The 23547-nt window shown below is 45.4% G+C and overlaps 1 protein-coding gene across 3 annotated transcripts in view; it reads left to right on the forward strand.

The window, feature by feature from the left end:
* Positions 1 to 23547, forward strand: part of WDR59 (WD repeat domain 59) — a 78385-nt gene that overhangs the window by 46693 nt on the left and 8145 nt on the right. For all 3 annotated transcript variants that reach the window (XM_034425539.2, XM_034425541.2, XM_087877107.1), the window contains 7 exons: positions 1864 to 2017; positions 16033 to 16166; positions 18144 to 18225; positions 19961 to 20073; positions 22035 to 22176; positions 22279 to 22351; positions 22838 to 22961. In XM_034425539.2, the coding sequence (XP_034281430.1) occupies positions 1864 to 2017; positions 16033 to 16166; positions 18144 to 18225; positions 19961 to 20073; positions 22035 to 22176; positions 22279 to 22351; positions 22838 to 22961 (822 nt within the window). The remainder of the gene's footprint in view (positions 1 to 1863; positions 2018 to 16032; positions 16167 to 18143; positions 18226 to 19960; positions 20074 to 22034; positions 22177 to 22278; positions 22352 to 22837; positions 22962 to 23547) is intronic.

Genomic DNA, 23547 nt, shown 5'->3' on the forward strand with positions numbered 1-23547 from the left:
GCCCTTCACAATCAGTTGCCATGGCCTTCAAACAATTGGTGCATAACTGTTGTTGCAAAAGCAGCCATGCATTGGGAAATTTGACACAGCAGTGGAAAGAGCCTTGGTAGTACAGGGGCTTAAGGCACCCTGTTATTAAGCTGGTTATTAAGACCAGCTGCCTGCAATTACTGCAGGGTTCGAATCTCGCCAAGGCTCAAGGTTGACTCAGCCTTCCATCCTTTCTAAGGTAGGTGAAATGAGGACCCAGTTTGTGGGAGCAATAAGCTGACTTTGTATAAATATACAAAAGGATGAAGGCTATTGCTTAACGCACTGTAAGCCGCCCTGAGTCTTCGGAGAAGGGCGGCATATAAATCAAATTAAAAAAAAAAAAAAAAAAAAAAAACCACCCTGTTCTTACCAGAAATACCCTAAGGAATTTTTCTTCCCTTTGTAAAGAATATCTTCCTGCACCAAAGACTATTCAAACCATGAAATGGGGACAGCTAGTTCTCAACTTACAACCGATCACTTAGCAACTGTTAGAAGGTACAACAGACCTCCCAAGGGCTTCTCATGACTCAGGTTTGAATTTTTGATGACCAGTCTTCCCTCCCCCCCCCCCCATCTGCCCCACTCCTATGATTGCATTTTGGGCACTTTTTTTTTTTAATTTGATTTATATGCTGCCCCTTCTCCGGAGACTCAGGGCGGCTTACAATGAGTTAAGCAATAGCCTTCATACTTTTGTATATTTATACAAAGTCAGCTTATTGCCCCCACAATCTAAGTCCTCAATTTACCTACCTTAGAAAGGATGGAAGGCTGAGTCGACCTTGAGCCTGGTGAGATTTGAACTTGCAGTAATTGCAGGCAGCAGATGTAAGTGGATGTTAATTAGTCTGCTGAGCCACCAGAGCTCCACTTAGCAAGCAACCCACAAATTTAGGGCCGTTTGCAGCGTCCAGTGTTCACAAGACCATGATTGGCCAGCAATTACTGTGATGCCAATAAAAAAAAGTTGTGAAATCAGTCATGTACTAATCCATTTAGCAAGTAGCATAACTTAGGACCATAATTCTGGGCTCAGTTACGGTTGTAAGTCAAGGACTACCTGTAATGCACAAGTCTTCACCATTTGAATAGCCACAAAAGAGAACAGGGCTGATGTCTTTAATGGCATAATATCTTCAGGCCATCACAGCTGTTGGCCTAGTTGGAATAGAATAGAATAAGCTGGAAGGGACCTTGGAGGTCTTGTAGTCCAACCATGGAAGTCCCAAAGGTGCTTTTTCAGGAGGCAACTGCATTTTCTTGCTTTTTCTTTGAAGACGTTTTGCTTCTCATCCAAGAAGCTTCTTCAGACTCTGACTGAATGGTGGGGAATGGAAGGATTGATATTCCTTGCAGACAGCTGGTCATTTGCATCCTTTTAGAGGGTCCTTGAAGGACTTGGAGGTTTATCTGTGTCCTCGGGGTCACCTGAGTAGTGCTCCTGGTTCCTGTAGTCTGCAATTTTTCCCTCTGGAAATCCTTCCATTCCCCACCCTCCAGTCAGAGCTGAAGAAGCTTCTTGGATGAGAAGCGAAACATCTTCAAAAAAAACCAAGAAAGTCCAGTTGCCTCCTGAAAAAGCACCTTTGGGGCAACCATGACCTGGAGGACTGAGAATCTCTACAGACTTATACCATGGATGCCGACTGTAATGCCATGAAGGATCTCAATGTGGGGAAGGCTGAAATACTCCATCAAGGAAAGATACTCTGGGTGGATATTCATATCTGCGGCATTCTGTGCATTCAGGATAGTTCAAACCTTTTTTTCTGCAAAGGAGGGTGCATCTGACTGAAGAATGACCAGTACTTCTTCCCTTCTATTCAGATCCTTGTCAGCCCTGTCGGCCTACCACAGTGGCCTCATCACGCCCATGAAGATCCGTACAGAGAACCCTGGCAACCTGCGGTTGTACGGTGGGAGTCCCACGCGTAGTGAAAAGGAGCAGGTCTCCATCAGTTCCTTCTACTACAAGGAGAGGGTAAGCCCACAGCCGATGGATACTCCTTGCCCGATACTCCGGCTGGTTCAGCAAAGCCTATTGGAATCCCTTACTCTTCTAGCAGCTCTTGAGGAGTGGCCAGGGGCTTCCCCTGTGATCCTGAAGGATTCTACTTCAATAAGCTGGATTGGTCAGACAGACAGCAGGCTGCTACAGGTAGTCCTCGACTTACAACAGTTCGCTTAGTGAGCGTTCAAAGTTACAACGGCACTGAAAAAAAGTGGCTCACGACCGTTTTTCGAACCATTGCAGCATCCCCAAGGTCACGTGATCAAAATTCAAACAACTGGCAACTGGCTCACATTTATGACAGATGCACGATGCCCAGGGCCAGGTGATTTCCCCTTTGGTGACTTTCTGATGAACAAAGTCAATGGGGAAGCCAGATTCAGTTAATGACCGTGTGACCAACTGAACAACTGTCGTGATTCACTTAACAACTGTGGCAACAAAGGTCGTAAAAAAGCTCGCTTAATAAATGTCTCACTTAACAACAGAAATGTTGGGCTCCATTGTGGTTGTAAGTCGAGGACCACCTGTAGTTCTCGTTGAAGTGCTAATTCAGTGCAGTGGCGCTTCCTTATTGGGGTCCAGTTGTTAGGTTTTTATTTGCTAGGAAAATTCCATTGTGTGGAGGTCTTGTCCGTGTTTTTCCAGGGTGGGCAGTGCCCGCACTTCTATAGTGATCCCTGTCAACTATGGATTTTGTGGGTGTTGGTCAGGAGGATATACACACACACCTGGCAGGTTTCTCAGCATTGGTCCTGCTGGATCCTAATGGCTGGAGAATGCCCTCCATTTTGGATTGCAGGCACTTCAGACCGTCTCAGTTGCAAAGTCTGAAACACCTTTCTTGAATAGGTAGAAAATTGCACCTTTTGACTTCTTAGACTGAACAGCTCCATTTACTGTCATTATTGTTTAGGTGTCCCTAGACAGTTATTTAGGGCAAACATTCAGAGAAAATTACCTGAAGGTCATTTGTGCAGCAAAGATTCCAGCAATAGCTAGGAAGTTATAGCCACATTGTCTTAGGAGCTGCAGGACCCTCCTTTAACAGGACTCTTTGTGATAGGACAGAGAGAAGGTCACCTCTCGTGGCCGGAAAAAAAACCGGCCTTGAAGCTGAATGTTTATGGAGATTTGCAATCATCCAGGTTATGGTGCTTTTTCCAAAAGGCAACTGGACTTCCTTGTTTTTTGTTTTTTTTTTTAATATTTTGCTTCTCATCCAAGACGTTTTTCAATTCTAACCAACTGGTGGGGAATGGAAGTTAGTTAGAACTGAAGAAGCTTCTTGGATGAGAAGTGACATGTTTTCAGGGAAGAGAAAAACCCCAAAGAAAATCCAATTGTGTCATGTCTGTCCCAGCTTGGGCGTTTAGGAAAGAAAGACCCTCGACTCCATTTGTGGCAAAAGGTATATTTTATACTAAAGCCAAGTGGTCACAGCATAAGCAAAGCCGGATCTGAATATTCCCGCGTAAACCCAGTGCTTCTCCCTTTTCCCAGGCCCTTCTCCCTTTGGTCATCTTGTGAATATGTAACGATATTCAAACAAGGTGTTTTGGTAACCGTTTTAAAGTTTGTCTCCTCTTTGGTGGGTGTTTGTATTGTTCCCATGCCTGTGTCCTTGGGTCTTTCAACCATTGTCTCTGGTTGGCACATCTGGTTCCCGACGTCTCTGCTCCCTGTATCCCCCCCCCCATTCCCCCTCAGAGCCATCAAAGTGAAGCAGGCCTGGAGTGGTTACGATGGCAGATCTGACAAGTTGCCTTTTAGGGAGAAAAAGCACCTTTGGGACACCTTGAAGCTGAGCTGTCCTAAGACAAATGAGGTCAAAAAGGGAAATTTGCAGAAATTTCTTTAGAGTTCTGATTTGGGGTTTGCTTCAGTTCAGGGGTGGAGAACTATGGGCCTTTTTATGGCTTGTGGGCTTCAACTCACAAGGAGCCTGTATAGCTCAACAGACAGAAGCACTGTTATTAAGACCAGCTGCCTGCAATTACTGCAGGTTCGAATCTCGCCAGGCTCAAGGTTGACTCAGCCTTCCATCCTTTCTAAGGTAGGTAAATTGAGGACCCAGTTTGTGGGGGCAATAAGCTGACTTTGTATAAATATACAACTTTGTATAAATATACAACGCACTGTAAGCTGCCCTGAGTCTCCGGAGAAGGGCGGAATATAAATCAAATTAAAACAAAAACAAAAAAACTCGCAGAATTCATGGCTGGCTGAGGAATTCTGGGAGTTGAAGTCCACAAGTCACGAAAGGGCCATAATTCCCTACCTCTGCTTTAGCTGATAATGCAAGGGCATGTTGAAGACATGGAAGGCATTGCTGAAAGCTGGCAGCTAAAGAGCAACAGCTTTGGCCAGATGCCATCTTCTGCAAGAGAAATGTCTCGGGGGGCGGAGTGGGGGGGTAGTAGTATTTGAGACAATTTTCTATACTCCTGTAATCACTGTAGTGTGTTGAGCATCTGCTGAATGCTGAAGGAAACCTTCAGCTCTACATTCAGCCCTTGACTTCAGCCCTGGCACCTCGGCTGCCACTCAGAAAGGCCACCTTGTGCCCAAGGGGTGTCATCTTACCTACTTAGCTTAAAGTGGTATTCTGTTGACAAGCCCCTGTGCCTTACCCAAGGCTGGTCTGGGTTGCACGAGGCCTTCGTTCTTGAAGCGGCTTGGGAGAATACTCCACCATGGCCTCCACAGCCTCCCAAAACTGTATAAAAGCACACCTGTTCTCAAAGGATGTTTGGATGCTCTGGAGGAATGCAAAGGTGCATCCTCTTCTCACGTGGCCTCCGCAGCCTCCAAAAATCATGCAAAAGCAGAGTCTGTTCTCACACTTATTTTCAGGGGGCCCAGAGGCCATGTGAGCACAATGGATCTCTTGCACAACTGCACAAAACCAGGATGAGGATAGTGGTAGAGTGTCTGGTGAACATAGGTGTGTCTCCCAAAACATTGTGGTATGTCAGCTTTGATACGCAGGTCATAGGTTCGAAATGACTACCCCAGGCAGCCATAAAATGTAGAGAATGGCAGGAGCTGAGGATCACCTGCAGTTCTACCCATATGATCCTAAGAGCCAAGGTAGCGCAGTGGTTAGAGTGCAGTACTGCAGGCTACTTCAGCTGACTGCTAGCTGAAGTTCGAATCTCACCAGACTCAAGGTTGACCTCAGCCTTCCCTCCTTCCGAGGTTGGTAAAATGAGGAGCCAGATTATTGGGGACAAGAGGCTAACTCTAAACCGCTTAGAGAGGGCTGTAAAAAGCACTATGAAGCGGTATATAAATTTAAGTGCTATTGCTGTAAGATCTTCAGTTAACGAGTTTACTCCTAATGCAAACTTGCTCATTTACCACTTGAAGAGGTGTGAACTTCCAATTCTCATCATTCGGTGGGTTGGTTGACACCTCTTCAAGTTGCCAAGGTTGAGAAACACTGGCCTAATCTGTAAGTCAGGGGGAGATCTGTCAAAAATGGTGTAGGGTCTGGTGGGCGGGGGGTTGGACTAGATGATGTACAGGGTCCCTTCCAACTCTGTTAATCTGTATCTGTATCTGAACTCCATTTAGGCATGGAAAGGAAGATAGTAGCTCATCCTTTAATTTATTTATCTATCTATCTAATCATTGCTTCTGTTGCCTGAAGTCAATAAAATGGTCTGGAAAGATAACTTTCTTTGCTTCTGACTGTATCTGCCTTCTAAGATGGCTTGGCTGGGAACACAAAGCACTGGAACCTGGGGGGGGGGAAGGGGGGGCTCCATCCTGAGCTGAGTTGTGGCCCAGTGGGCAAATTCAGAGCCACAGTGATTAGCGAGCAGGACTACTAACTCCGAACTCCGTTGAGAACGAACCCTGTGCATGTTTTTCTTAACTCTGTGGAAGCAGCTCCGAATGGCCCGTCATTAAGTTCTGAATTCCTTGGTCCGACTAAAAAGGAATGCAAGGAGGTCACAGATGAACTTGCAGGAAAAGGGGGTTTAATCTTAGCAGCTCCTCTTTCTCGAATTCCCTGCAAAGGGAAAACTAAGCCACCCAAAACAGATGCCCTCCAAACAGTTGGGTGGATTGCAGTTCCCTCCTTTCCATCCATCGGTAGGTCTAGTCCTGGGACAATGGACCATCAAAGGGTGCCTTTTTGGGGGGGTCAACCCTGTCCGTTTTTGCTTCCTTGAAAAGGAACAGCAGCGGGGGGAATGTCTCCAGCCGGGTCATGCTTTACTTCTCTGCAGCTTTGGGGCCTCCCAAGTCCTTTAAAAACCAGAGTTTCTCAGCTGCATGTTCTTTTCTTCCTTTCTCTTGTTTTCTCCACGGCTCTCCTCCTCCTTCCCTTCTTCCGGGCGTAACATTCTCATGCACAGATGTCTCCTTGCTCTGCCAGACGGCGTTGGTCCATACAAGCGATTAACGACTTCCCGGTACTGTGTGCTGTGTTCCTGCCGCCCTTGGCTAACTGTCTGCTCCTCCTCACAGGCCCAAGAATAACCCGCCACTTGGTTGGCTTTGTATAACCTGGGATTGAAGTACAGGGCAGAAGCTCGGCTTGGCTTGGCTTGGCTTGGGGCTGGATGGGCTGGAAAACCATATTTTCCTAGCTATCCAGGAGCCTGGATAGCTCTGCAGACTAAGCACTGTAATTTAACACCAGCTGTCTGCAATTAAAGTAAGTTCGAATCTCGCCAGGCTCAAGGTTGACTCAGCCTTCCATCCTTTCTAAGGTAGGTAAAATGAGGACCCAGTTTGTGGGGGCAATAAGCTGACTTTGTATAAAATATACAAAAGTATGAAGGCTGTTGCTTAACGCACTGTAAGCCGCCCTGAGTCTCCGGAGAAGGGCGGCATATAAATCAATTTTTTAAAAAAAATAAATAATTGCGTAATTCTGGACTTGGATAGGAAGGCGAGTCTTCTAAGGCTCTGTTTCTCAACCTCAACAACTGTGAGATATACCATATGGACTTCAACTCCTAGAATTCCTTAGCCAGAAATACTTTAGGATGTATAGACTTCAATTCCCAGAATCCCTTAGCTACACATCCTGTAGAACGGGTGTCAAACTTGACCTCGGGAGGGGGGGGCTGGGGGTGTGTGTGACCAGGGTGGGCGTGGCCAGCTCGACGTCACTCATGTCAGGGGTGCCTGTGGCGGCCTGAGGGCTCTGCCAGTGAAAACAGGCTCCCGAACTCCGTTTTCAGCTGCAACGGCCTCCTGCAACCGTCTGCCAGCAAAAACGGAGCTCGTGTGCAGCCCTCGCAAGCTCTGTTTTTGATGGCAGAGGCACCACAGGCCGGTCCTTCACTGTTTCCAGGATGGCCCTGTGGGCCAGATTGAAGCACTCTGCGGACCACATCTGGCCTTGAGTTTGACACCCCTGCTGTATGAACTTCAACTCCCAAAATTCCCTAGCCAGACATGCAGGTGACGGAATTCTGGGAGTTGACTCCACACATTCTAAAGTTGCTGAAGTTGAGAAGCAATTGGTTTAGGGGCAGTAAGCATCCTTAAACAATAAAAATGACCAGTGCTTTACTTGGAACTGCATCCATCAAGCTAGAAAGTTGAGGTAACCTGTGAGGTTAAAGGATGAAGGGGGAGCATTTATCATCTTCTGACAGTTTCATGCCTGGTTGCACCTGCTGTGGCAAGGGAAGCATTTTGTGCAAATGTTCAGAACAGGCCTTCCAGTATTCCAAATCTGGGACAAAATGTTTGCTCTTGATTTAAGGGTTGGCAGTACAGGTAGTCCTCGACGTACGACCACAATGGAGCCCCAACATTTCTGTTGTTAAGCGAGACATTGGTTAAGTGAGTTTTTGCCCCATTTTACGACCTTTCTTGCCACAGTTGTTAAGTGAATCACTGCAGTTGATAAGTTAGCAGCCCCGTTGTTAAGTGAATCTGGCTTCCCCCTTGATTTTGCTTGTCGCAAAAAGGGGATCACGTGACCCTGGAAAACAGCAAAGGTCATAAGTATGAACTGGTTGCCAAGCAGCTGACTTTTGATCACATGATCATGGGGATGCTGCAAAGGTCATAAGTATGAAAAATGGTCATACCTCACATTTTTCAGTGCCATTGTAACTTTGAACAGTCACTAAATGAACCGTTGTAAATCGAGGACTTCTTATAATTGGAAACAACAGTGGAGAACCATGAGTCTGAAGAAGGGCTTCCTTCTCTCCAGAGTATGTATGTATGTAATTTATTTATTGAATTTATTTATTTATTGAATTCATATTGCCGCCTCTTCGCCCATGGCAACTCAAGGTGGCTTACAGACTATAAAACCTCATTTAAAACAATAAAACGAATAAAAGAATCAAATAAGTTAATATAATATAATATAATATAATATAATAATATAATATAATATAATATAATATAATATAATATAATATAATATAATATAATATAATATAATATAATATAATAATACCCTGTTTCCCCCAAATAAGACATCCCCTGATAATAAGCCTAATCAGGCTTTTGAGCGCATGCACTAAAATAAGTCTTCCCCGAAAATAAGCCCTCTCCGAAAATATTTAACTGCATTCACAGCTGGTCCCCGCCATTTCCTCTGGCTAGGGTTAGGGAAATAGAGCTGGAAATCAGGTAAGACGGCAAGAGGAGCCCTGTCTTGTTCCACGCGCCCCAAAATAATAAGACCTCCCTGAAAATAAGGCCAAGCGCTTATTTCAGGGTTCAAAAAAATATGACAGTCTTATTTTTGGGGAAACACGGTATAATAATTATAATATAATATAATATAATATAATATAATATAATATAATATAATATAATATAATATAATATAATATATAATTAATATAATATAATATAATATAATATAATATAATATAATATAATATAATATAATATAATATATAATTAATATAATAAATATAATATATAATTAATATAATATAATATAATAAGTATGGTATTACAGGTAGTCCTTGACTTATAACCATTCATTTAGTGTCCGTTCAAAGTTGCAATGACACTGAAAAAAGTGACTGATGACCATTTTTCACACGTATGACTGCTGAAGCATTCACATGGTCACGTGATCCACGTTCAGATGCTTGGCAACTGGCATGTGACTATGACGGTTGCAGTGTCCCGTGGTCACGTGATCCCCTTTGGCGACCTTCTGGCAAGCAAAGTCAATGGGCGACCTAGATTCACTTAACAACCATGTTCCTAACAACAATTGCAGTGATTCGCTTAACAGCTGTGACCCCAAAGGTCATAATGTGGGGCAAAACTCTCAACAGCTGTGTCGCTTAGCAACAGGAATTTCGGACTCAATTGTGGCCATAAGTCAAAGACTACCTATATGCAACTTTTTTTAAAAAAAAAAAAATTAGGCTGGTAAAGATTTAGGCTAACCAAGAGATAGAATGGTGGCCTAGGAACTCCCTGGGTGGAATCTTAACTGATCAAATTCAAGAGAAGGTAATATGAGCGTTGCCTTTCCTGCTCAACTTTCCTCTGAGGTCCCGATTCTGCCATACTTGATTTAATCGTTGTCCTGGTTGTAATTGCAATTCCTCATGAGGAGATACCTGATGCAAGTTAGAAGTTCCAGGTGTGGCCTAACAGGATCTTTGGCTATTTTAAGAGTGGGTCTCCAGTGCCTTTGGACTTCCTCACCTCTCCCTCTGAGAATACACTTTGCAAAGTCTGCAAACTTGAGTCATTCACATGGAACCCTAAATCCAGAAAATGGTGATTTTACAGCGGGCCTAAATGTGAAATCAATGACGTCCACTTTCTTGAAAGGGGGAGCCGTTTTCCATGCCGAGTGGAGTCTGTGGATTTTATTTTGCTAATAGTTTTCAGTGTAGCTGAGGCACCCAAGTTAATATCCTCCTTATAATTTTATTGGGTGTATTTCTTAATCTTGTGTGAGGTCCTCTCTGTAACATATATGTAGGATCCACACGACACCCTTAACTCCACTTTTCGGGGTTTTCTAAAGCATAATTCATGCAATATGGTTGACTCCAGGGGTCCCAAACCCCCCCCCCCGACCATGGCCCACTACTAGGCCTTCAGCCGTTCAGAACCGGAACACATGCATCCAGACGAATGCACGCAATGCATGCATTCAGGACGCATGCATCCCTATTTGCACGAGCAGTGGGCATTTACACGCACAAGAACTCCATTTGCACAAGCAGCGGGCACATGCGCTCTCCCCTTGCACAAATGGAGCTGTGTGCGTGCTTGCCTGCCTGCCTCTCGAACGGAACCAAACCCCCACCCACCCCACAAAATCTGAAAGGTTGGAGAACTCTGGTATACCTAAACAACTAAACAGCATGTTGAAGCACAAAGTGTCCCTTTGTGCTTCTACCCCTCTCCCCACATTTCTGGTCCCCAGATAGATCATCATCTTCTTCTTCTTTTAAAGACCTCTTAACCCCTTGTGGGGTGGAGTCTTGGGCAACTGAATGGAGCTGAGGGTCTCCGGCCAGATGTCCTTCTTGTCACCAATGCGGAGTTGTATTCAGCAGATATATTCTCAAGCGCTCAGCCTCCTGATTGTGAGACAAGAGCTCCACTTCTAGGCCACTGCACCACTCTGGCCCCCAGACAGATGATGGCCTTGAAATCTAGGTCATCTTCCTCTGAGATGTTCCTCATGCAAGGTATGGTATCTCGGGGTGCAGAATTAGTGCTTCCACCGAAAAGCGGTTTGCCATACCTGAAGGCCATCAGCAGGCTCAACATGAACAAACAACTATCCAAACTGAGAATAACTTAAATCACTTTCCTGTGGAAAACTGGGTGAAAGAGAAGATGGATTATATTATCCTGTGGTCAGTCCTGCAGGAATCTTCTGGAAACATCTTCCTTCCCATCTGAAGTGGGACAATCTTAGCATCGTAATCCTTGTCTGTCCCTCTTGCTGCTGTTGACCTGTGACCTATCCTAAGTAGCTAGGAGGCAGTGGTGAAATGTAAAATTTGTTACTACCGGTTCTGTGGGCGTGGCGAGGGGGGTAATGTAATTGGGTGGGCATGGTCAACTTTTTTTTTTTTTTTTACTTTTAAAAGCATTTTTTCGGCTGAAGAGGTTGTAGAAAAAATGCTTTGAAAAGTAAAAAAAAAAAAGCCTCTGAGGATCGCGCTGCTCAGTTGGGCATGGGGGGGGGGCAGGGATTTTTGCTACCGGTTCTCCGAACCTTCCGCTGCCATCGCTACCAGATCGAGCGATCAGGTCCAAACCGGGAGCATTTCACCCCTGCTAGGAGGGCAGTTAATAGTTGGGGTCCTATTTAGCAGAGGGGGCTCAGCAGGACTAAGGGGTCATTAGCCAGAACTGGGAACGAGAGGGTGGGCTGTGTCTTTTTTGTTGTGTCAATCATTCTGATTTTGGAGGAAGTGGCTAAGCCCTTAAACATTGGTTTATGCATCTCTCTCCTTGTTTTGGGGTCTTCCACCTGGTAAAAATTGAAGTCACTCATTGCACTCTTAAAAGCCTTTTTTTTCCTTGGGCCAAAGTTGTTTCCTTAAAGCCCCTTCCGGAAACTTCTCAATCACAAATGCACTCCAGTCCAGAAAAGGTAGCATAGATCTTTAACACCAATTTCCTTCCCCATCCAAACTGGCTAAGGGGCATCCTAGTGTTTTCACCTCTTGCTTGCTCCTCCAAGAAGTTGTAGGCAGCGGGATGAACCTGGTATGTGACCTGCTCTGCTGATTGTGTGAAGATCCTCACGGGTGCTACAAAAACCCCCAGTGGCTTATTCTTGGGCTGGCTCCTTGTCTCAATCCGTAATTCTGTCGCTTTGGCTGTCTCTTTCCGTGAACGGTGGCCTGGTTTTGCGGAATGCAGCCCCTACTTGCATCCCTCTCCTGGCGTCCCTTTTCCGATGCTAGCAATCCCAAGGAGTCTGGTAGCATTTTTTCCGCCTAACTGTTTTTCTAAAAAGGTATGATCTTCTAAAATAAAATTGGTTGGTTAGAGAAGGGACTACCAGGTGCCTGATATTCGCCTACCTAAGTTAACACAGCTCTTTTCCTGCAACCTCTTCCTGATTCTAGAAGACGAGGCACTCCAGTTTGCTGATGTTCGTCCTTCCCCTGTGCCTTTACATCCTTTAGACATTAGTGCCCTTGCCCGTCTTGTAATATCTGCCCTCCATGGTTCCATGCCAGGCTAGATCATTGCTGGCCAATGAGGTCTGGGCTCTGCCAAAAACATATTTGCTGGAAAATGGATGTTTCTGGCTGCATTAGGGGTTACTAGCTTCCCACCTTTAATTGCGACAACTCTTGTCTGCAGAGCAGCTAAAAGTGCTAAATGTTGTTCTGTAGAACACAAACAGTTTTTGGATTTCAAGAGATGTTATTTTAATTTTTAAGAAACACTTGGAGAAGGAATTTTAGGGTATAAATAGGAGGAGCAATCTACTCCCACCATGGCTGCCTCGTGGTTTTTATTTTTTTTTAAAGATAAATATCTCCAATTGCAAGCTCCCAATTAAATATGCGTTAATAGGCTCCGTTGCGTTGATTTCTTTTCACTTTTAACTAAAGGTGAAAGTTTGTATGTGATACCTCATGAAATTCCGAGTGTGGATTTATACTCTGTGGAGCTGTGAGGCCACTTTAACCACCAAGTGATTTATTTTTGAAACGTAGAGGATTGTGTTAGATTGGCTGAGAATACAGTAAAAGTACGGATTTTCTTTTCTGATCTTCCCTGTCAACTTCCTGTCAATTAAGTATGGAAGGACTTGTCAGGCAGAACAAGAATTCAGAATTACAAATCTAACGCAAGCATACGTGATTTGCAAAAGAAGGGATAAATTGCAAATTTTGCTTCATGCTCTCTCTCTCTTTTAAGCACAGAACACATACCAATCTGCACGTTCAGAAACCAAGGGGGCATAGATGACAGGACTGCAGTAGCAGCTAACAAATTCCTGCCATTGTCCATAAGGTGCGCGTGAGAATTTCAGCTGCATAAATGCACAGGGGGAGGCATGAACTCTGACCACAGCATCACTTCATGTGACTTCCTCCTGTGAGGTCATACTTATAACTTTTCACAGCAGGAAACTTCTCCAAAGACCACATATCCCAAATATTTCAACACTCTTCTATATCTAGCCAGATGTTGGAAGTTGCTTGGTGATGGTGGCACCGGCAGTTTGACCTTTGATACACTCTTTACCTTTTTGGAAACGAGCTTTGCATGCTTTTCTGTGCATGGATGCATTCTTAACCCCTGCAGCAAACATTGGCACATCACAGAGGAAACTGGGAAATGTACCAAGTCCTCACCTTGAATGTAAATCCTTTTCACAGACAGGAAATGAATCTAAAGGGTTTTATTCCAAGTCTTATAACAAGACTTTAGAGTGCAGCACCCTAAAGGTAGGAGTAAAAGGCTCCTGGCATCCTGTTTGCAACTCCTTCAGTACCCACAAAACTACACCGCCAAAATTTGCTGGCAAAGCAACCAAATCTACGGAATAGGGTTGCAGGTCTCCTCACTCCAATATGACCTGGAATCACCATATAGGGATTTTTGTTCTGAGCCACATTTTGCTGACTTTTTGCAGATTTTTAAAGGTGGCTGGTCACCATTGTTATTCCCCTTCTTGCCTACCGCCCTGGAAAATTTATTTATTTATTTATTTATTTATTATTCAAATTTCTATACCGCCCTTCTCCTTTCGGACTCAGGGCGGTGAACAGCCAAAATAAAACATTTATACATAAAGTACGATTAAAAATAGATTTAAAATAATTAAATTTGGCCCATAGTTTAAAATTTATCAATTTAAAATCCATATCAAAATTTAAAATCAACCATAAAATCATAAAATCAAGAGAGACCGGCTAACTGAAAGAGATGAGTTTTTAGGGCCCGACGAAAAGTCCGGAGGTCGGAGATCACTCGTATCTCTGGAGGTAGATCGTTCCAGAGGGTAGGTGCCACCACAAAGAAGGCTCTCCCCCTGGGGGTCGCCGGCCGACATTGTCTAGCCGACGGCACTCTGAGGAGGCCCTCTCTGTGGGAGCGAACCGGCCGGTGGGAGGCTATTGGTGGCAGAAGGCGGTCCCGTAAATACCCCGGCCCTAAGCCATGGAGCGCTTTAAAGGTGATCACCAACACCTTGAAGCGCACCCGGAAGTCCACCGGAAGCCAATGCAGCTCGCGCAGGAGAGGAGTCACATGGGAGCGCCCCGTCGCTCCCATAATCCCACGCGCAGCCGCATTCTGCACCAGTTGGAGCCTCCGGGTGCACCCCAAGGGGAGCCCCATGTAGAGAGCGTTACAATAGTCCAGACGAGAGGTGATGAGTGCTTGAGTGACTGTGCGTAGGGAGTCCCGATCCAGAAAGGGGCGCAACTGGCGTATCAGGCGAACCTGATAAAATAAGTAACTTTTTGTCATTGGGAAATATGTTAACTCTTTTGGGAAATTTATCCTGTTATAAGGCATTTATCTACCTTCTCCTACAAATTAGATGGCAAAACTAGGAGATCCCACAGAGCACGTGGCTAAATTGCTACCATTCCTCCTATTCTGCCTGCATTCCCTTCCTCCTTAGGGGCACTTGGAACTGATCTGATGATATGGAAAATCTACAGTAGTGGCCAAAATTGTGGAAACCTTTTGGGAAAAATGTATTTTCTCAAACTAGCTAATAACACCACTTTTTTTTTGCAGTAATACCATAAAATTATATATTGATGGAAAGATAATTGAATCAAGAATGTAATGCAATCACTTTTATGAAGGATTTGTTATTAGAATAGCAGCTACAGTATAAAGAAAAGTGAAACACGTAGAAAAAAATGAAATATACAAAAATTATCACCATAGAAAAAATGAGATATACAAAAATTATCACCATGTCAGTTAATAGTTGGGTAACCTGAATTTAGCATGAATTACGGCCTTACAACGTCTTCCCATGGAGTGAACCAAGTCTTTTAGTTCTGTAGTTGTTCTACTGTGAAACCAAGATTGAAGGATGGCTTCTATTAACTGGGTTTTATTGCTGGGTCGCTTCTGACTAACAAATTTCTTTAGTCGGCTCCATAAATTTTCAATTGGGTTAAGATCTGGGCTATTCCCAGGCCATTCCAGCAGTGGAATATAATTATCTTGAAACTCCAAAAAAAAGTAGTGTTATTAGCGATCAAACCTCAAAAATAGACTTTCCTCAAAAGGTTTCCACCATTTTGGCCACTACTGTAGCCAATAGATGAGATGAGTAAAATGACCAGCAGATCCCATCTTTGAAACTCTTAACTGTAAGGAGTTACTTGCAACCCCAGATAAATAAGCCGGCTTGTTCTTGTGCGATGCTGCTTCTCATTTCTCCTGCCAGCTTTGTGTTGCTGTAGCCTTTGTATTCCCAGAAAGCCTCTTTCTTTCCATTCTCTTTCTAATGCACGCAATAGACCAGCCTTTCCCTGCTCAGTAGGAATTCTGGGAGTTACAATCCCTGCACAGTTAACTATTCCAAGTCAGGAAAGGTTGCATTGGTGTCTTCCTTGGAGAAACCCACCTTTGGCCACTGGAAGGTTGTCCTTTCCTGCAGTCTCTCCAGAGATAATCTTGTTGTAGCTTGATGGCACAGCACGTGCTTTGCATGGAGAAGGTCAGTCCTGAATTTATGCGTGTTGTGTTTCTTTTTAGGGGTGTGTGTGTGAAAAACCCATCTTGGGCAACCTGCTGCTAACTGGACTGTGGTGTGATTCAGTTTATGGTTCTTGTGTTCCTGCTTTAGCTCCTTCCGTAGGCCTCCCTCCTCCCCAAAATACCACAGCCTTTCCCTCTGTTTTCCGAAGCCTCGGTATAGTAGCTGTTCTTTTGTGGGCTAAGTAGAGCAGAGTCTGGAGGGATCATTTGGTTCCCAAAGCTTTCCCATCCTTGACGATGTTGCATTTGGGTTGCTCTCCATCCTCCCCCATTCCTGACAGACATCTCTCCTCCTGCAGAAGTCCAGGAGATGGAAGAGCAAACGCGAGGGGACCGAGGCCAGCAGCCGGCCCATCAAAGCAGCTGGCAAAGTCATCATTCAGGATATCTCCTGCCTGCTCCCCGTCCATAAATCATTAGGGGAGATGTATATGTGAGTACCTGTACAGTTTTGTCTCGTACCATGGTGGCGCGGCGGTTCGAATGCAGTATTGCAGCCTGACTCTGCTCACTGCAAGGAGTTCGAATCTCACCAGGCTCAAGGTTGACTCAGGCTTCCATCCTTCCGAGGTCAATAAAAGGAGGACCCAGATTGTTGGGGGCAAGACGCTGACCCTGTAAACTGCTTAGAGCTGGCTGGAAAGCAGTACGAAGCAGTATATAAAAGTACTATCGCTATTACTATTGCTACCTTTGGAGAGAGGCAGGCCGGCCACCTCATCCTAGTGGGAAGAAGAGGGGAATCACAGGAGGATTGTATTCTGAAATTTAGGGGTGCCAAGAGCTTATCTACCTGAGGACCAGGCATTTGGCTTCTTAAAGCGCCCCATCGTCCCCAAAAAGTGAAGGCCCAGGGAAGAACAGAACGCCACAGAGTTCCCCAGAATGCTCCCTTCTTGGATTGGCACTTGTTGCCCATCCCGATAGAAATCCTTTCCCCTTTTCATTTTATTATAAATTTTCAAGAAACAGCTTGCCTGGCAGTCCCTGATGTTACCGATTGGGGTTGTGCATGCATGATGCAATCCGTAACGCACCTTGCATAAACCAGAATTGGCTGGACTTGCTCAGAACATGTCCTCAAAGGCTGCTTGCAAACCGCATTGACTGGTTTCACACAGCCTTGTTAAGCCAAAGCCCTAAAATATATTTCTGGGCCATCCTGCTATGTAAATCCAACTAATAGGTTCGGTTATGCCACGTGGAATGCACAAGACCTGTAGGGAAACACCCAGCCAGGGAAGGGAGAGGCCTCAACCTGAGAATTTAGCCTTGAGACATACCCAATTGCAAGAGATCCAGAACTGACCCACCCCTGGGTTCCTTGGAACCATATTTATTTATTTTATTTATTTATTTATTTTTCAAACTTCTATTCCGCCCTTCTCCTTTCGGACTCAGGGCGGTGAACAGCCAAGATAAAAAACATTTATACATAAAGTTAAAAATAGATTTAAAATAATTAAATAAATTTGGCCCGTAATTTAAAACTTATCAATTTAAAATCCGTATCGAATTTTAAAACCAACCATAAAATCAGGACATATCCAATTGTTCCCGAGAGAAGGCTGTCAAACTGGGGAGATTCCATATAATAGGCAGACTGTATAACAAAGTAGTTAACTTGAACTCTACACATGTGGATCTGGTTGTTTGCACAGTTTTCAGCACTTTGCTTAATGTAAGCCAGGGGTTCCCAACTTTTTCTATACCCCACGTCCCTAGAATGCTTCTGATATATTCTCACAACCCTTAAAAAAATAAATAATTATATGCATATATATGCACTATAACCGTGATGGCGAACCTATGGCACGCGTGCCAGAGGTGGTGCGCAGAGCCCTCTCTGTGGGCACGCACGCCATCGCCAGCCACTCTTCTGGTTTCTGGCGTGTGCATGTGTGCTGGCCAGCTCGTCTTTGCGCATGCCGGAGCACTGGAAACCTGAAGACCAGTTGGCTGCTGCATATGCGCCGGACACCTTGTCTTTGGGTTTCCGGCGCTCTGGCGCGCACAAAGACCAGGTGGCTGGCGCGCATATGTGCACTGTAAACCCAAAGAGCAGGTGGCCAGTGCATGCATGTGCATTGACCAGCTGGTTTTTGGGTTTTCGGTGCTCTGGCACACATGCACACATACACATGTTCTGGTTTGGGCACTTGGTGCCGAAAAGGCTCGCCATCACCGCACTATAATTTTGAAACTTCTAAACCCAAGTTTTCGCACCCCCTGGAATATCATCTCCCACCCCCAGTTGGGAACCCCTGATGTAAGCTCTCCCCTAGGTTGGTTTTGTTGTTGTTTTTCAATAGACTAGGTGCTGGGAAATTAAAGTTCTCCACCTGGCAGCTGGAGGTCCTGCAAAGGAGAGCAGGCTGTGCATCCCTCAGCAACCCCTCTTCTCTTTCAGACTAAACGTGGTGGATATTCAGGAGACCTGCCAGAAGAACGCCGCCTCAGCCTTGACAGTGGGACGCCGAGACCTCTTGCAGGTGCTGCTCCTTCTCCATCACTCTACAGCAGCTGTCCCCAATCCCTGGGTCACAGCCGGGCACTGGGCTGAGGCCCATTTGGAACCGAGCCACATAAGAGGCAGGTGAACGCGTACAGCTCCATTTTCGCGAGTGGCGGGGACTCAAACACGCACGTGAAGCTTCACAAACAGAGCTTCACGTATACACACGAGTCCCCACCGCTCACAAAAACAGAGCTGCAAGCGCACACATCTGCCACTCACACGGAACCGCTTCCTCTCCCCTCCCCACCGGTCCGCAAAGCCAGAAAGGTTGGGGACCACTGCTCTACAGGACGGTCTGGAGACCCTCTTGAGCTGAGAGGGGGAGATGTCACTGGAGACCCTTGTTTTTTAAGGAAAAATCCACATCTCCCTCCTGCCTCCCGCAGACAGACCTCACCTACTGGATTTTTTGCTCTTCGCAGAGTCCCCTGCCTCCCCGCCCCAGCTTCCTTTTGCAAGGGTCTTGTCCAATTCAGGGATTTGAGGATAGAGATGGATAGAACATTTACTTCCTTTTTTCCCCGCCGTGGTTCTTAAGTGAAACACTGCAATTGTTCAGTGAATCATGCAGTCGTTAATTGAATCCAGCTTCCCCATTGACTGCATATCGGAAGCCAGCTGGGATGGTCGCAAGTGATGATCTTAACAATTGTAAACACCCACCGATTGCCGATTCCCCCAAGTTTTGATCGCGTGACTGGCAACGCTGCGATGGTTGCAAGCATGAGGACTGATTGTAACTTGGAACAATTGCTAAATGAATAGTTGTAAGTCGAGGACTGCCGTGTATAACCCAACCCCCAGACAACAAAGGCTCAACCATCACCCTATCTTGGGGCCTGGGAGAGCAGCCTGGTCTCCAGTGGCCTCCTGAGTATCATTTGAGAGGGATCCCTCTGGATCATGCAGGGTCATCTCCAAGTAGAGAACTCCCTCTGGAAATGAGAGAGATCGAGATGCCCTGTTTGTCCCGTGGTTTCGTTTCTGGAAAGCAATCAAGACAGTGCTCTTTTGCTGAGTTTGACGGCATCGTGGTCATTTTTAGGCTGGTTTTATTTGGGGGGGGGGAATCTTAATTAATTAGATGGATTGTGATTTGACTGAATAAGCCGTGGTGGCGCAGTGGTTAGAGTGCAGTACTGCAGGCTACTTCTGCTGACTGCCGGCTGCCTGCAATTTGGCAGTTCAAATCTCACCAGGCTCAAGGTTGACTCAGCCTTCCATCCTTCCAAGGTGGATAAAATGAGGACCCAAATTGTTGGGGGCAATTTGCCGACTGTATAAACTGCTTAGAGAAAGCTGTGAAGCACTATGAAGTTGTATATAAGTCTTACGTATTATTGCTACTTACCTTCCTTCCTTCCTTCCTTCCTTCCTTCCTTCCTTCCTTCCTTCCTTCCTTCCTTCCTTCCTTCCTTCCTTCCTTCCTTCCTGTTAGAATGCAATATTGCAGGCTAACTTAGCCCACTGCCAAGAGTTTGATTCTCAATGGCTCAAGAGGTTGACTCAGCCTTCCATCCTTCCAAGGTGGATAAAATGAGGACCCAGATTGTTGAGGGCGATAGGCTGACTCTGTAAACCGCTTAGAGAGGCCTGTAAAAGCACTGTGAAGTGGTAAATAAGTCTAAGTGCTTGTGCTATTGACTGGCGAATCATATCTGAGGTTTTCACCTATAACAGCATGTCTCTGATGTGGTCTTCTTTTCCAGGTTTGGTCCCTGGCCACGGTGGCGACCGATCTCTGCCTGGATCCCAACGCCGACCCAGACTTGGAGACCCCCTGGGCCCAGCACCCTTTCGGCCGCCAGCTCCTGGAGTCTCTGTAAGGAGGCAGGGGGAAGGGGAACATTTGAGGGCAGCCCAGCAGCGGCTGCTCTGTTTGCTTGTTGTGGAGATCTGCAGGATGTTGGTTTCTTGGGTCACTGCCTAGGAAGCTTGGGTTGGCACTCACACTGAAAAGGGAAAAAGGGGCATTCCGAGATTGTGTAACTGTAACCGTATTAACCTATTTGGAAATGCCAAACGGTGGCCTTTTATTACATTATGGGATTCTTTACAGCGGAGGTTTCCAAACTTTTTCAAGCTGTGAAATATGTCCATGAATACAGGTAGTCCTTGACTTGCAACTGTTCATTTAGTGACCGTTCGAAGTTACAATGGCACTGAAAAAATAGACTTATTCACTGTTTTTCACACTTTGAATTGTTGCTGCTTTTCCCGTGGTCACATGATAGAAATTCAGGCGCTTGGCAACTGACTCGAATTTATGACGGTTGCAGTGTCCCGGGGGTCACGTTTTGCGACTTTCTGACAAGCAAAGCCAATGGGGAAGCCGGATTCACTTAACAACCTTGTCATAATTTAGCAACTGCAGTGATTCACTTAACAACTGTGACAAGGAAGATCGTAAAATGGAGCAAAAGTCGCTTAACAAATCTCTCGTTGAACAACAGAAATGTTGGGCTCAAGTGTCGTCGTAAATCAAGGACTACCTGTATGTCCTAGATTAAGAGGCGGACCTCATGATAGGAGGTTGGCTACACTGAAGTGAACTTCAGTTTAGTCTCTCACAGAACCCCTAAAACCATGTATCCCACCCCCCTCCATAACACAGAGTTTCATCTAAGCTCTCCTTTAGAGCCTGGCCTCCGGGCAAGCAGCCAAACTGGATCTGCTGGGCATTTTTCTTCATGATTTGACCTGTGTCCTCCCAGACTCTTTAACCTGACCTGATGCACTTGAGGCCTACCTTGCCGTACTTAGAAAATACTTAACTTTGGTCCATTTTGTGGACAAAACCGTAGAAGAAAACTGCTATTAGGCATAGAAATGTAGCTTCTTGGAACTCTTTGGGTTAACACCAAGCTTTTAAAAATGAGTGAAAAATTTCCAAGTGCTGTGAGGGATAATAATGGACAAGAATTCTGATTATTATAGTAACAATGGTAACTAGTAATAACAGGAGAAGACTGTTTCCTTTCTTCCCCACAATATTGTACCCTTAAACCAAGAGGCCAGGTTTAGATTCACTGAGAAATGTGGTAGTAGAAGTAATTACTAGTGTTACATTTACATTTTTTTTCTGTTTTACGGAAGTTGCCCAGAGTAGCCCCACAGCAAGAAGGGGCAAATAAATGAGATGGAGGGAGAGAAGGAGGGAGGGAGGGAGGGACAGATAGAGAGAAATAGATAGATAGATAGATAGATAGATAGATAGATAGATAGATAGATAGATAGATAGATAGATAGATAGATAGATAGATAGATAGATAGATAGAAAGACAGACAGACAGACAGACAATAGCTATATAGAAAGAAAAGGAGAAAGAAAGAAAAGGAAGGAAGGAAGGGAAGAGAGAGAGATAGACGGATGGATAGACAGACAGACAGACAGACAATAGCTATATAGAAAGAAAGGGAGAAAGAAAGAGAAGGAAGGAAAAAGAGACAGACAGACAGACAGATAGATAGATGATATAGAAAGGCAGATAGATGATACTGTAGGTAGGTAAGTAGGTAAAGGTTTACATATCCAGCCTTCCTCTTCTGGGGAGCGATCAAGTTAGATCCATCTTCCTTCCTGCCCTAAATATGAGCTGAAATATAGTAAATTACAGGCAGAAAGCTGCTGTGTGAGAGCAGGCAATACTCTCCGCTGTTAACATTTAGCAGTTGGGTTTGTCATCAGCAGATCAGAAAAGCCAGCCTCTCTCTTCCAAATTTTAACCTGTAATTAGCTGAGGGCTGTTTTTTTTTTCTTCTTCTTCTTCTTTCCCTCTGCAGGTTGGCACATTACTGCCAGCTCCACGATGTGCAGACCTTGGCTATGCTGTGCAGCGTCTTTGAGACCCAATCCAGACCGCAGGGAATTCCAAACCCCTCCTCAGGCCTGGCTCCTCAGCACCCCTCCAGCCACAGTCGATACGTACGAGCCGATTTGCGTTCTTGCTCTTTTCCCTCTCAGCCCAGGGTCTGCCCTTTGGGGGAGACATTCTGATGTGATTTCCTCTTGTTTTGCCCTCAACAGCCCAGCTTTACCTCCTCTGGCTCTTGTTCCAGCATGTCAGATCCTGGACTGAGCACCAGCAGTTGGAACACAGGTAGGCACACTTCTGCCACCTGGGCGGTATCCTGGAGGGCTTCGCCTTTCTGATTTTTGGGATCACAAAGATTCACCACCTTTGGGGGTGCTGTAACTGCTTTGAGTACCTCTATTGTCTTATGACTGGCATTTTTGAAAAGGAGAGATGGCATTCTGTTAAAGGCATTCCAGTTTAATTTAGCTGAAGGATTCATTAGTCTCATTATCCCAAAGGTGCTTTTTCAGGAGGCAACTGAAAAAAAGGGAAGTCCAGTTTGGGACGGTGGATGGCTGAGAATCTCTACAGACTTTTAGCCATACAATTTGGGATGAACACCCTTGGAATGGGGTGAGAATAGGAATGGATTTCAGGGGGGAAAATGTAAATTTCTTGTAAGCAAGAAAGGTTCTTTGGAAGAAATGTTTGTTGCTGGGCTGGGAGGGGGATTCTCTTGCTGGATACCACCCTCACTAGGATCAGCTAATCAGCTTTTGACTTTTGTAGCCAACAAAGACATGGAACACACGCTAGGCTGGGCCGAATCTTCGCCTGACGACTTTCGCCTTGGGAACTTGGCGTATGCTGATCCCCGGGACCGAGAGAGAGACCAGCATGACAGGAACAAAAGGTGGGAGGGGCCAGTCACCAACCACTTCCTGGCTGGGTGGAGACAAGGGGCCATGATGGAGAGCCCTCCCCCCTCCCCCAACCTCTTTGGGATGTTGTAAAGAGCTGCAGTTTCAAATATGATTTGTGGACTCTTTAGGCTGGGGTGGGCAACTATGGTAACCTTATGACCTATGGCCTATGACTTTGAAAGCCTATGGGCTTTAACTCCCAGAATTCTGGGAGTTGAAGTCCATAGGTCCATAAGTTGCCATAGTTACCCATCCCTGCTTTAGGCCAGGAGTCAGCAACCTGCGGCTCTGGAGCCACATGTGACTCTTTCACCCCTCTGCTGCGGCTCTCTCACTCAAAATATGTGTCACCACTGTCAATGTGCGACACCCGCCAGTGCGCGATTTATTGAGCTTTTCAACCCCTGGTAGGCCAACCATGGATAAATCCAAGAAAAGAAAAGTTTCAGAAGAAAATAAAACATTTAATTCAACTACATATGCTAGTTTTGAGGCTGCTAAAGAAATAGTCAGGCACGGGAAGAGTTTTGTGGCTCCCGGTGTTTTCTTTTCTGTGGGAAACGGGTCCAAATGGCT

Source organism: Pantherophis guttatus, chromosome 11, assembly GCF_059756535.1.
Source record: "Pantherophis guttatus breed Tessera chromosome 11, ASM5975653v1, whole genome shotgun sequence".
Classification (NCBI taxonomy): Eukaryota; Metazoa; Chordata; class Lepidosauria; order Squamata; family Colubridae; genus Pantherophis; species Pantherophis guttatus.